The sequence below is a fragment of the Vidua chalybeata genome (assembly GCF_026979565.1).
Source record: "Vidua chalybeata isolate OUT-0048 chromosome W unlocalized genomic scaffold, bVidCha1 merged haplotype SUPER_W_unloc_1, whole genome shotgun sequence".
Lineage (NCBI taxonomy): Eukaryota > Metazoa > Chordata > Aves > Passeriformes > Viduidae > Vidua > Vidua chalybeata.
This window is the reverse complement of record NW_026530320.1, coordinates 57,922-72,654: the sequence shown is the minus strand read 5'-3', so window position 1 is coordinate 72,654 and position 14,733 is coordinate 57,922. Positions and strand designations below refer to the sequence as shown.

General features: G+C 49.0%; 1 protein-coding gene across 2 annotated transcripts in view; it reads right to left on the bottom strand.

Annotated features, from left to right (window-relative positions):
• LOC128782844 (adenosine 5'-monophosphoramidase HINT1-like) overlaps window positions 1-14,733 on the bottom strand; it is a 66,811-nt gene that overhangs the window by 43,240 nt on the left and 8,838 nt on the right. For both annotated transcript variants that reach the window (XM_053933339.1, XM_053933340.1), the window contains exon 3: window positions 6,083-6,187. In XM_053933339.1, coding sequence (XP_053789314.1) covers window positions 6,083-6,187 — 105 coding nt within the window. The remainder of the gene's footprint in view (window positions 1-6,082; window positions 6,188-14,733) is intronic.

The window sequence follows — 14,733 nt, the reverse complement described above, 5'->3', positions numbered from 1 at the left end:
ATGCAGTTGGCATGACTTGAAACGTGATGATTCCCCATACACACACACACCTGCTAAGGGGGATGGAACGGAGGGTGGAGCGGAGCGAAAGCCAGGCTCTGCAGAAATCCTTGCAGGGAAGGGAACTCAATGGTACTTTGCAGCTGATAAACAGCATACCACCCGTCAACCAAGGGAGACAGGGGAAGATGTCTTACTGCTGAGCCAGCAACTGTGGTGAAATCAACTCTCCTTTGTTGTAGATGTCGGCGAACCCAATGGGAAGAATGATGATGTCTAACTCCATTTTAGAAGGCTGAATGATTTCTTTATTATAATTATGCTATAATACATTAATATGCTATATAAAAGAGGATACTAAATACTACATGCTACTTTCTCTAACTCTCATATCTAACTAATTCACAACTCGTGACCCTGTTCGCCAGAGTCCAGACACAGGTGGATCCGATTGGCCATCAGGCCCAAACAATCCACCATGATCCAACCAAGCGCTCACTCTGGGTAAACAATTCTCCAAACACATTCCACAAGAGAAAAACAAGGAGCAGAAATAGAAATTGTTTTCTCTTTCATTTCTCTCTCTGCACCTCAATAAAAAATCCTGAGAGAGAGAGAAATGTGCTTGCCACACTCCTTAGATGAACTTGCTTCATTAAAGCCTAATAATAATATTAACGCACACCTCCATCCCAAAGTTACCCACCTCCAAAGTGCGACCACCCCTCACTGGGCATGTGGTCTATATTCTTTTTGACTGTATCTTTAAAAGCAAAGCAAGAGAATTTTACACCAATCAGTAACAAAGGTATGTATGACTAGAGTCACTCAAGCTCCACCTAAACACACAGAAATAGTATAAAAATAAGTTGAGAATGGGGAAAAATTAGGGAAGACTCCATCGTAGCTGCTGGGATCAGTTGATGGGCTCAACCTGTCTTCTCCCCCATAGAGATGCCTATTGGCTAAGAATCATACTCTATGCATGCTGAACATTTTATTGGGGATTAGAGCTTCTCTGTATATTCCTTCAGATATATTTTTGCAGTCAGACACTATCACCGACAATCTTCGAACCTTAACCTGTCACAATTTATATTAATAAAGAGTGTTATTCCATAAACTGTTAGTGTGAATCCTTGGCGGACGCTACCAGTCGGCGGCAGCAGCAGGTAACACAGTGGGTAAAGGGGAAGACATGCTGAGGGGTCTCCCTTACACTGTTGGTGTGTTTCCCTAAGTCAGTCGGACCAGCCTCTGATCCAATAGGACCGCTCAGTGAAGGATCCCCCCAACGGGATGCTGACAGACTGGTCGGGCACAACAGTCTCAACCTTCTTGAAGCACAGACAAATTAAACGCTAAAGACTGAGTAAATCCCCCCCACACCAATGGTCAAGGACGCCTCCTCTCTTTTTCATGTGACACACGGCACTGTGAGAGCTGCTATGGGGAAATGAACTCCATCTTAGCAACACCCAAACCAGCATCACTGGGGCCTGATTCTCGGCTGTCCTTTGCTGCTGAAATTGCAGTTATAGAAGACGGATTGGTACCTGCCCTTCACTCAAATCAACATTCAGTCCCTAATTAATTTTCCTGCTCCTAAAATCTCTAAGCCACCAACCCCCTTCTACAAGGAAGAATAAGCCTTTTAGGCTTTGTGGGGTCAGACATTGGCAGGCTGCCAGGGGCTCAACCAGCTGTTCTCTCACCACCCCTCCTCAGTAGGACAGGAGGAGACAATAAGATGAAAAAGTTCCTTCAGGACATAGCCACCTGCCAGATCTAAGGGCAGCAGGGAAATACCCACCCCAGACAGCACTTTACCCTTTCTTAAATATGCTTACACAGGGGTGCCACCAGCTTTGCTGAGTTGCTCAGCTTTGGCTCTCAGGGAAGTCTGGTGCCTAGCTGGTGAAAACTAGCTGTGTCCAGCACAGAGCAGACCCTGGCCTCTTCTCACAGAGGCCATGCCTGCAGGCCACACTCTGTGTCCAGTTCTGATCCCCAGAATTCAATAAAAAGAGGCGGACAGACTGGAGAGCATCCCAAGGAGGGCCATGAAGATGCTCAAAGGGCTGGAGAACCTGCTTTTGCTGATACCTTTTCTGGCGATTCTTTAAGCAACCTAAAACACCCATTCGCACCAATTGGCATAGTCGGAGGGATGGCAAGAGATATCACTGAATACTTACAGAAGCAGGGAATAAGCCTAAGTCCTAAATACTCGGACAAATGGGCTCAGCATGGTCCACAAGCTGTGGAGGAACATCTAAAAGCAGCTAGCATCTGCATGAAGGCTAGCAATGACAAAGGAATTAGTTGCAAAATGTTAAGGCACCTGCCTAGGCTCAGGGGGAACCTCCACACAGTATTCCAGTAGTTCAAGGGAGCCACATGGAGAAGACAAGGGACAACGGGCACAAGCTGCAACAGTCCCCATTGCTGGAGGTTTTTCCAGATGCGGCAGGACAGGGTGCTAAATAATCTCATCTAGTCTCCCTTTCCCACAAGAGGCTGCACCAGATGATCTTTCAAGGTCCCTTCACACCTGGGCTGGTCTAGGATACTACAATTCTCCAGTGGGGGTTGGGGAGTTTTAGCTGGGGGAGCGGGCTCTTCCACTCAGGGGATCTGCAAACTGTCTGCGGCATGGTACCGTGGGAGGTTGTGCGCTCTGACCCGGGACTTTGCCGCGCTGCAACTCAGCACTACGATTGAGTTCTGCCTACCTTCCTCACCTGTGCCCGCTGCTGATGAGAAGATTCCAGCCGCCGGCTGTCCGCCGCCTGCACCTCGACCACTACTAGCACTGAGACCAGCTGCCACCCCCGTGACTTTGCAGGAACTTTTGGAAAGGGGAAGCACCGCCTCTTCCTCTCTCATCTCGGTGCCAGTCCAGGCCACCTGGGGAGGTTCCACGCTCGCATCGGAGCGGCCTCTGCCAGCTGCAAATCAGCTACTGCAGCTTTTGCCTTGCCTCTCCTTGCGGCGTCCTTTTGGGTCTTTGAAATACCCACTCCTGAGGTAATCTATGCCGAGGATACACAGGGCCTCCGGACCAGTCACGATGGGGTGTTTGCGCCATTCCTTCTTGGTCAAGCTCACTTCAGCTTCCGGTCCAGTCAGCTGTTGGGATCCCCTTGTCACCCCAGAAATAGAGATGGATTCTGCCCCCACATTTCTCAATGGCATTAAAGTACATCGTGTGCCAGTGTCAACTAAAGCCTTATACTTTTTTGGGTCTGATGTGCCAGGCCATCGGATCAACACAGTCCAATAGAGCCTCTCCTCTACCTGGCCAGAGACAGGGCCCCTCTAGTTCTGGTCATGGTACTTATTGTTCCCTTCCTGTAAATATGACCTGGAGGTCCCTTCAAGAGGATTGGACGTAACATCATCACTCCTATGCTGCCGGGAGTATACTCTCGTGGAGTGTACACTCTCTCCTTAGCTGGGGGACGCCTGCTCCTAAGAGCAGAGACTCTCGTCTGTCCTGGCGAGATAATGAAGATTCCCTCCTTAAGCTCCTCTCTTAGTTTCTGGTAGCCCTCTTCAATATTCTCTTCCAGGCTCCAGACATGCTCAGACAGTTTCATTTCCACAGGCGAGACGTGGGCCCGTAACAGGGCGGTGACAGTGTCTTCATAAATGCTGAGTTTACTAACCAGTGCACCCACCTTATCTTCTCCCTCCCTCCATTGCAGCGTCGCTAAGTAACAGGAATATATTTCTGACCCGAGCTGAGCGAATTTCAGCCACATTTGTGATGCGTACTGGACACCGTCTAGACTTTTAGGGAATCCCTTGTCCTCTGAAAAAAAGGATCTCCAGCACAGCTAATTCCCTCAAGCATCGGACACCTTGCTCCATCATGTTCTACTGTCCTTGCGGCACATGGAGGTCCTCCTTACAAAGAGAGATTACAGGTCGGAGTAACGATTTACTCGAGATTACAAAAAACACAGTCATACAGAGAAAACTGGTTTTAACCCACAAAGTCGGAGCACAAATTGGCACACTGTTCGCAAGGTGAGGGTCACAGTACTGTTGAAATTCTGGTCTTCCCTCGGATCCATCAAATGGTGGTGCCCCAAGGCCCCAAACCCAAAGCTCAGGTTATATATGCTCAGGTTCAGGTGAGAATGCTCAGTACCTCCCCCAGGACAGGGAGGTTCACAGTGGAGGAATGTAATACTGTGAGTCATGGGATATTCTGGGAGCCTTTCATGGTCTAAGTCCTTGCAGCTGCCTATTATCCTAGTGCCAGTGAGTCCATTATGGCCCATTAGCAGAGATGACCCCACAGGCTGGGTGGGAATGTGCTGGTGCTTCCCCAGAGGGGAGTTATCAGGGCTGAGTCATTTGTGTGAACAAAAGAAACACTACCCTGCCTTTGAAGGTTTGCCTCTTCTCCCTTATCTCATTTAACACCCATCTTGTAGCCTGAGGTGTTGGGTGTACAGGAGGCAGCTACTGCAAGTGATCCATCATTAGCAGTTCATCAAGAATGACATAGAGGGTGGTACAATACAGTTTGCTTACATGCACATAGTGCTAAACTGGCACCCTACTCCTGTTACCAGGACACCCAGGTCCAACAGGAGGTGGATGCTTCCAACACAGGGCACCACGGTGAAACCACCCTTGGAAAGCATGCATGTAGCCTCACACACAGTATCTTCTACAGTTTTAGCAGCAGCCTACACGGCCTTTCTGTACGTTGGCGTACCACTGCCAAAGAGCTAAGACTTTGCTTCCTACAAGACGCAGCAGAGACTGCTAAGCGCTTCCAGCTTCACACAAACAGGCCAATCACTATCCGTCTCTGAAATGCTGTTATCTGGCTGAAACATTCCACATACTCGCATTCCAGGGAGACACCGTTTGAGCTTGCAGAACTACTTCCCCTCAGTAAGACACGCGAGACGGAGGTGATATCCCCATGACAAATCTTTATTGTGCAACTGCTGCTCAAAGCTTTTATTACCTTCCACAGACACACGGCAAAAAAAATATTACACGTCAAAAGCCGCTACATTGATGGGCAACAGATGAAATCCATTCAGTGGCGATTTGTACGCTTGCAGCAACTCTTGCGGTGCCAAAATCTTAGCCCGGCGGCCAGCCCAACTGACGGCCACCCAGAACGGGTAGATGTATGCGATAGACAGACTGCCCACCCTCGGGCCCTTCATCCACAACCATCCGGAATCCATTGGTCAGGCCCAGGTGAGCAACACACATCTTGCCAACAATCATTACATGCCCAAGAAGCTGGAGAAGGAAGTACAAACCCATAAATAAGTAAAATTAAAAGAAAAAGGAACACATAAAGAGGGCAGAGGGCAGGAAGGGAAGGAACGAGAGCAGAGAACCACCCAGAGAAAGCAGCTAGCCAATTCCTAGCAATTCAACCATTGCATGTCAAATTAATGGCCGTCCGACCGCCGGCAACGGAAGCGTTCCAAGCAAAGTTACCGATTACGCACGCCATAGGGGCAAAAGAGAGCTAGGCAATTTTTCTTAAGCTAAACAGCAAAGGACTACAAAACAGCCACACAAGCTGACTTTGTCTCCGGGTTAAAGCCCCCATTGTGCCTTCAGGCAACATAACCAATCCTGGTGGAAAAGAAACTTTAGGCTGCCTTTTGCGTGGGTTTACAACGTCTTTGAACATGGCTTTCATAGCTAAAAGCAAAACATCCAGCACCTCTCAACCAGCTTTGTCCTTCCTTGCCCCTGACCTGCCAAAAACCCCAAGCACTCTTCTGCAGGTTACAAGTTCTACTTCACTTACTCTAAACCACGACAATAGGCACCAGACTGCGCTCCAAAACAACACTGCATTTTGCACCAGAAGTACATACCCAGGGACCAGCACTGCTTGACAACACTGCTTTTAGTCAAAAAGCTCAACTCCATTACAAGCTAGAAGCAAAAAGATGACAGCGCCAGAAAACCCAAAGGAGCCTACTGTGCCCTATCAAGGGGGAACGGGGGAATGGGAAAGAGTCTAGTAAATGAGGAACTAGCTACAGGTACAGTTTAGCATACAGAAAGCTCACACAGTACTTACAGATTCACCAGAACCTCCTGCTTCAGACAACTCGATAATTGGCTCTTTAGGCATGACTAGGAAAAGCGTCCCGTCTAGGGGCAAAAGATCATGGAACGTACGGCACTGGAGGAAGATGAAACAGTTAAAACATAACCGGCTTTAGAGAAAGGTAAGAGCTTATGCAAACCCATCTGCCCCGCTGAACTCCTACAGAAGCAGATTACCAGATACCCCAAACACAAGCCAGAACATGGATTTTTCTTGCATGATCATAATGCTTTCTATACCCAAAACACCACATCTTTACAGAGCCCCCTCCAGAAGTGGGATTTGTCATGCAAGACAATGGGGGAAGGAGACAGGCCACTGCTTGCAATTAACAACCTCCAGTATGTTTTAGTTTGGGCTGATTGTTTCCTAAGCAGTTTTTCTATTGGATGTGGGCCATGCAGAGACTGGAGACAAATGGCTTAACTGAATCATCAAAGAGTTTAGTGAAGTGGAAGAGCAGTGGCCATTCGTTTCCCACAGGACAGGGAGCTCCCAAGTGCATAGGATGAGTCTTTCTTTTATACTGCATGCAAGCTCTGCCTTTAAAAGCAGAAGGCATCCCTAACTGTTAACTTTCAGCATTTTAACAACTAAGTCATATGGGATATTACCTTAAAGTTAACATCGCATAGGCAACGGCTGTATTGGTTTCCCCCCGGGCTAAGCAGCTCACTCTAGTTTCCAGTACCAACATTCGTGACCCTTGCAAGCATGCTGTTATCACGGTCTTACTTCACCACAGAAACAAGTTCTGGAAAGCCATTGCAGCCTGCAGGATGATCACTTTATAATTTTTTTTTTTTTTTTTAACTAGAGAAAACAGTAATTCCTTGCCCTAATAATCCAGTTTGCGGGTTCAGAACCAAAGCCTAGCACAGCGAAGCTGCGAAACCTCTTCGATACTGTTAGGAGACACATTGAGGCCGAGTTACCGTCAGAGGTCCTTCTCTACGCGCGCACACGACACGGTGGGGGTGGAATGCGAGGCGAGTCCGGACAACACCGGCAACCCAGTACGGCCGCGGCAGCCGGAGGGGTGGGGGTGCGGCTCAGAACAAGCTTGGGGGATGGTGCAGTAGAGAGCGCCACAATCCAGAGAGGCCCCGTCCGTCCCCCGTCCCTGCACCCAGCCGCAGCAGGAGCACCCTGCCGCGCGCCCGGGCACCGCGCACCGGCTCCTCGCCTCAGATGCCCGCAAGCGCGGGAGGAGGGGGATGGGGGGGAAGGGAAGAGGAACCGCGCACAGAGCAAGGGTGCGGCTACCTCCTCGTCCTCGTCGCTGACGATACCAGAGAAACGCCTTGCCGGGAATCTTTCCGAAGACAGTAGTGGCGCCACCAGGGCCAGAGGCCAGCACCCCGACACTCTCGCCAGCCAAGGACAACGCCCGTGTCCACCCCGACACTTCCTCCACTAAGCCGGGCCCTACGCGGCGCCCATTGGGCCGACGGATTGTGGCCCGCGTCTCGATTTGCTGTCTCGCCTGTCATTTTCGCTTTTCCCCGCCCCCTTGGCGAGTCCGCCCTCTTCGACCTGGTGCCCGCGGGGCGCGGAGGGATCTGCCCCGTGTAGTGCTGCGACCCTGAGGGCGGGCTACGAGGTCGCAGAAGACGCTGTAGTAGCTACAAGTACTGTTTCTTGTTCTTTGTTACCACGTCGAGTTGTGAAAAATGCATGTTATATGATTGGCTCTTCGCAAATATTAAAATGAATACTATATGTGTTAGGTTGGAAAGTAGTGTTGTATTAATCCTTTTTTAGTAGTATTGTATTAATCATTTAAAGTAGTGTGTTAAATATAGTTTTAGGCTATAGCATAATATTAAAATAGAAGCTATGTGATGTAAGATAACTTTTTGTGGCCAGCACAAGGAACGGATGAGATAATCGAGAAATTCTTCGCACAGAGTTAACAGCAAGAGTTACTGCCTCCTTAGCAGAAAAGACAAACATCCTTCCACCTCCTCTCCGTCTTTAAGGAGCCACCAGTATTAAGGGGAAAAAGTCGACAAAAACCAGAAAAATCCCTAGTTTGCAAGGAATTTATGCATCATGTATGCGATATATGAATATGCAACAGGCTACTGCTTTTAAGGGCTAATCCTTTGTTCACAAGGCATGCTTTTCGTGGCTTAGTGCCCGGGAGCATCCGGATGTCCGTAATTCTTTGCTTTTATTGTCCTTTATTGTCCTAAATCTGATTATCCAAATTCTTATTGCTCTAATTTTTATTACTGTTTTTATAACAATTTCATTACTATTAAACGTTTAAAATTTTAAAACAAGTGAATGGCATATTTCACAGACTCCACCCCAAAGGTGCCTGTGCCTTTTTGGTGCTGCTCCCTCCAGTCAAATGACTGCTTTGGCCAGGGCAGGCCTGGCTTCAACTTCTCAGGACATTTTGAAAAAAACAACACAAGTTGCTCTACATTGTTTGCTGAAAGCCCCACTTCCATTGCAGACATTTCTAAGCTGCACGTCTCCTGGAAGCAAATAAAATGCAAAGCGTGCGTTCGGCACTGCTGGCTTGAGGGCTCAGGAGAGTAGGATTTGCATTAAGCTGGATAGGAGGCTTCTAGAAAAATAGGCAGTGCCCTCAAAGCTGCCCAACGGTGGTCTGTGGTGCCCTGCACCCCCGGGGACAATGAGCACCTTGAATGGTCCACACAACTGTCTTGTAACATATATGAACCCTGCTTTCCTCTATATCGGGCTAAGGATATCCTTGGCCGCCTTTGAGGCAAGGGCACATTGTCCTATTTTGCAAAGCTGCTTTCCAGCCGATCGGCCTCCAGCATGTACTGGTGCATGGGGTTGTGTCTCCCCAGAGGTGCAGGACTTGTGTATCCACAGGTTCCTCGGGTGGTCTCAAAAGAGATCGTTTCCTATGATGGAAGGGACTTTGTTCCCCAAGTCCCTGCCTTGAGGTTCAGGGTCTCAAGAGGTTTGCTAACCGTGCCAGTGAAAACACAGGGAAATGAATCACCGAGTACCACAGCCTTCTCCATGTTGCTGGCCACTAGACCGCCTGGCTTATTTAACAGCAGCGGGGGAAGGGGGGGGGGTGGGTTGCATATGCTTTCTTTAGTCTTATTTTCTGACCAACGCACCTGTGGAAGCCCATTGTCCGATTCTTTACATCCCCTGCCAAATTCAGCTGCAGCTTTGCCTTAGCTTTTCTGATCCCATCCCTACAGACCGGGGCGGCATCTTTAGATTCTTCCCAGAATGCGTGTCCCTGCTTCCAGTTTATAGCCACTGATTGCAGAGCTCCAGTCATTTGAGTTGTCCCAGCACATTTCTACTATAGTGATTACATTGTTAGCTTTCCGGCTGCACAGTGGTTTCCAGCTCCTCTTTCTTATGCATACTGCATGCATTGGTACAGAGGCACTTCCGTTGGGCTGTTGACTGCGTCACTTTTTTGGACAAGGATCAAGCCCCAATTCCTTTGCAGCATTTCTCAAGTATTCCCCTCTTAGTTCCCAACACATCACCAGCCCCTGGCTCTTCTCTGTTGCTCAAAACTCCATTGTCTTTCCCCGCTGAGTCTCGTTTAAAGCCCTCCTTGTAAGCCTAACCGGCTGACCGGCAAAGACGATCTTGCCCCGCTTGGTCGCGTGAATCCCATCAGCTCCCAACAGACCCGGCTTCTTAAAGGTAGATCCATGATTATAGAAGCCAAAACCCTGAGTATGGCACCAGCTACACAGCCCGGCATTCAGCTGTTCAGTCCGTCTCCTCCTTCCTGGAACCCTTCCTCAGACCGGACACCAACAGAGGCGACCATCACCTGTGCTCCCCATCCTTTTAGCATCGCTCCTACAGACATAATAGACTCCTGGGAGGGTTCTAAGTTGCCTTATCTGACGCTACAGAGAAGAGTAGGAGCAGGCGATAATCTGTAGGGTTCACCAGCCTTGGCAGCCTCTCAGTGACACCATGAATGTGAGCTCCTGGTAGGCAGCAGAGCTCTCTAGAGAAATCATCTGGGTGGGAAATGGGTGTCTCGGTGTTTCTCAGGAGGAAATCTCCAATTGCTAATACCTTTATGTGCTTCTCTGGTCGCACTGGTTCTAACATGGGCAAGTGGTTAGGTCAGCTTTGCATGGTTGGCTTTGTCCTGGGTCCTGTCCATTACTCATGTGCTCTTCAGTCTCCAAACCAGGAGCATCCTGTCTGTTATGTAGGGGCACTTCAGGAGATGGGGGAGGGTTCTTCCTTCTACCCTGAGCACAGAAATGCATCCGGTCTCCTTCATCTCAGGAGTTATTTGTGTCAGTCACCCCGAGGCTACATTCTGGCTTGCCTTCCTTTTGTACACTCTGAAGGCAGGATGTCGCTCAGCCTGGGACAGCGTACAATACCTGGCATCGAACTCCTGTCTGTGTACCTGGATTCTGTGCTTGCAATCAATCTCCACTTTTAAAATTTCCACGTCCAAGGAGATCTTTCTGCTGGGCACACTTGCAGCCATGACATCCACCGCTGCCTTCGGGTTCTAAGGGGGACTTCCAGGTACCGGAGCTCTTGCCCTGCCCTTTGTTCATTGACCCTGTCCATCACTCCCGCACTGGGCTGCTGATTATTCTCTCCCTCCAGTTCGGGGACGCCCTGCCGCGACACCTCACTTTTAATTTAAAGCCCTCCTAATGAGGTCAGCTATCCTACTGGCAAAAATATCTGTGCTCCGCTCAGTGAGGTGGAGCCCCGCTCTCCCAAGCAGATGCTGATCCAAAAACAGGGTCCCATGCTCATAGAACCCAGAACGCTGTTGCAAGCACCAGCTCCGCAGCCAATTATTTACCCGCATTATCAGTGCCCTTATCCTACAACACCTGGATGGCATCAAAAGCATCGGTGGTGGGTCGACCTTGTCTGGATGCCAGGTGCCCACAGAGCCGCTCTATCACTCCCCCTTCTCAGCTTGACACAGAGAGAAAATAAGATGGAAAACAACTCACAGGGTGAGCTAAGGCAGTTTACTAAAGGAAAAGAGAAAGTTTTCGCACAAAAAAGCAAACAGGAAAAACAAATAATTATATCCGCTAGTTCCCATCAGCAAGCACTGTCCGACCACTTTCCAAGAAGCAGGGCTTCAGCACGCGTAGGGGTTGCTCCAAAAGGCAAACGTTGTAAATAGCGAATGTGCCCCCTTCCCTCTCCTTAACTCAGCTTTTATTTCTGAGCTGAAGTCATCATATGGTACAGAATAGCCCTCTGGCCAGTTTGGGTCACCTGGTCTAGTGGTGTCTCCTCCCGCCCCCAGCCTACTGATGAGGGACAGAATGTTGGAGAGACAGCGCTGATGCTGTGCCAACACTGCCCAGCAGTAGCCAAAACACTGGGGTGTTATCAACACCCTTCTAGTTACCAATGCAAAGCATGGCACTGATGGCCGCTATGGGGAAAACAAACTCCATCTCAGTCACACCCAATGCAATCTCCACCCCTTACTTGACACCATTTGCATCATACTCAGATGCCACAGAATTATATTTATATATCTGTCTTCCAATTATTCCGTTGTATTTATTTGCCTGAATTTATTTATTTGTCATGACTGAAATCCCTTCTTACCAACGCTTACAACTTAAACTCCATGCTTAAACCATCTTTATGCCCAACACACGTATACATTTTCATTAACTAATGTCTCCCTTCCTTTCAAAGATAGATATTATTTTCCCATTCCATGGGTTTCCTCCACCCCTCCGGATGTTTAAAAACAGGCCGTGACTTGGGCTCCATTCCATCAAGATGGGTGCTCGGGACAGAAGCGACACACACGATCCTTCGGCACCGACACCGGCCCTGCCCGGGCTATCGTCGCACTCTCCTCGCTCCTCGTAAAATTCACTCACCGTCGGTTCATGTCACTCCTGCTACTTTACTCCCTGCAACATAGAATTTACACTCATTATATTTCCCCCAAGGTTAAATCTCCTTGAGGCACACACCAGGTCTCCCCATCCTTCTGCATTACCCACCAAGTACACCCAGGTCCCTGAGCAAAGACAATCCCATTAATAGGTTTGCCTTTTCCCATGGGAGGAGAATTCCACACCGACCTCCTTAGCCTCTCCCCTGTGTGCAGTATGGGGACCTTATCTCCTCCCACAGTATGTAGTGGTTTTGTTTGGGCAGGACCAGCGCGGTTAGCAGATCTTCTGGTGTTAACCAGCCAAGTGGCCTCTGCTAAATTTGCATCCCAATGCTTCCGTGCCCAATTGCCTAACCCTCTTGACAGTCCATCATACCTCTCAATCTTTCCAGAGGCTTGTGGGTGATAAGGGATGTGATATATCCACATGTTTCTTTGCCCAAGAGTTTAGGAGGCTATTTCAAAAACAAGCCTCATTGATTCCATTCTTTCTGGGCTACCATGACACCACAAAATGTGTCTCTCAAGGCCTAAGATGGTGTTTCGAGCAATAGCATGGCTTAGAGGGTATTTTTCCAGCCAGCCAGTAGTTGCCTCTACCATGATGAGTATGTAAGCTCTTGCTTTGGTGTGTTCATGGCAGTGGTCCAATATAGTCAATTTGCCAGGCCTCACCATCTCTAAAACCCAGTTTGGCCATCTATTCCAAGGAGATTGTACTCGTGTGGCTCACCTGATTGCAGCACATGCTTCACATTCATGGGTGACCTGTGTGATAGCCTCTGTGATCAGATCCACCCCTCGATCACAAGCTCATCTGTAGGTTGCATCTTTTCCTAGATGTCCTGATGTTTCATGGGCCCATCGGGCTGTAAATAGTTCACACTTCTGCTCCCAGTCTAAGTCTACCTGAGCTATTTCAATTTTGGCAGCCTTATCGAGCTGTTCGTTGCTGTGATGTTCCGCAGTGGCATGGCTTTTGGGCATGTAAACATCTACGTGACATTCCTTCAGAGCCATGTTTTCTATCCGTGCAGTGATGTCCTGCCACAACGCAGCAGCCCAAATGGGTTTACCCTTGCATTGCCAATTGGCCTTCTTCCATTGCTGTAGCCGCCTTCATAGGGCATTAGCCACCATCCAGGAGTCACTACAGAGACACAATACAGGCCACTTTTCTTCTCCTTCAGCGGCCTCAACGACTCGTTGTGTGGGACTCCACACAGCAGCTTTCCACCTCTGATGGTTTCCTACCACAAGGCAGGATCCATCAGTAAAGAGAGCATGGCCTCTTTCATCTTCTGATAACTCATTATATGGTGGTGCTTCTTGAGCACGAGTGACCTTTCAAAGAAATTCTCCAAAATCTCTGCCTTTTTTCATGGATTCTCAGGCAATTGGGTTTCCCCGGTCAAGCTCGTTGTGTGATCAGGGCTACCCACCCACTTACTCCATGTAGCACCGCTTGCACGATGTGTCAAAGGGATGCTTCCTTTGAACCTCTAGTGTAGCAGAGGAAATTGCAGTGCCAAGAGGAGACGGGCTTCTTTCCCAAAAACATTTGAGGATGCTCAAACCCTCTCATACGCTGCTAATATTTCTTTTTCAGCTGGAGTGTAGCGGGCCTTCTGACCCTCAATAACCCTGGCTACAAAACCCAAATGGTCGACCTCGGGTTTCTCTTGATGTTCTTTGCCAGAGGCTCCAAGTGAGACCATGCTACCCAGCTGCGGCGTAGAGTATATTTTGCAGGGCTAGTCCAGTCTGAACAGGCCCAAGAGCTACTGCGCAAGCTATTTCCTCTTCGATCTGTTCAAAGGCCTGTTGTTGCCCAAGGCCCCATTCAGAATGGTTCTTCTTCCAGGTCACTCGATAGAGGGGCCTCACAAGCTGACTATAACCTGGAATATGCATTCTCCAAAACCCCAGGCGGCCTACGAAAGCCGGTATTTCCACCTTCTTAGCTGGTGAAGACATAGTTGCTATCTTCCTAACCACATCCATAGGCACATGACGGGGGCCATCCTGCCATTTGACGCCCAAGAACTGGATGCCCTGTGCAGGTCCCTTGACCTTGCTTTTCTTTATGGCAAACCCAGCTTTCAGAACATTCTGAACTATTCTTTTTCCCTTCTCAAACACTTCTGCCTCACTGCCCCACACAATGATGTCGTGAACGTATTGTAGATGTTCAGGAGCATCACCCATTTCCAGTACACTTTGGATCAGTCCATGAGAGATGGTAGGGCTGTGTTTCCACCCCCGGGGCAGTCGATTCCTGGTGTACTGGACACCTCGCCACATGAAAGCAAACTGTGGTCTGCTCTCTGCTGCCAAAGGAATTGAGAAAAATGCATTGACAATGCCAAGTGCAGCATACCACCTGGCTGCCTTTGACTCCAGTTCATATTGGAGCTCTAACATGTGCGGTACCAGGAGCACGCAGTGGGGGCGTTACTTCATTCAGGCCACGACGGTCTACTGTTAACCTCCATCCTCCATCAGACTTTTGCACTGGCCACATGGGACTACTAAAAGCTGAGTGAGTCTTGCTGATTGCTCCTTGGCTCTCCTTATTCACCTTTCCTTTGACACTTCTGGGGGCAATTACTGTAGTTGTTGTTGTTTGGGTCCCTATCTCAGCCATAGTGTCCTCAAATGCACTTTGGGTCCCTGCCTCAGCCACACTCCTCTGACAGTACTGAGCTGTGGCTCAGCAGGCATAGGCCAG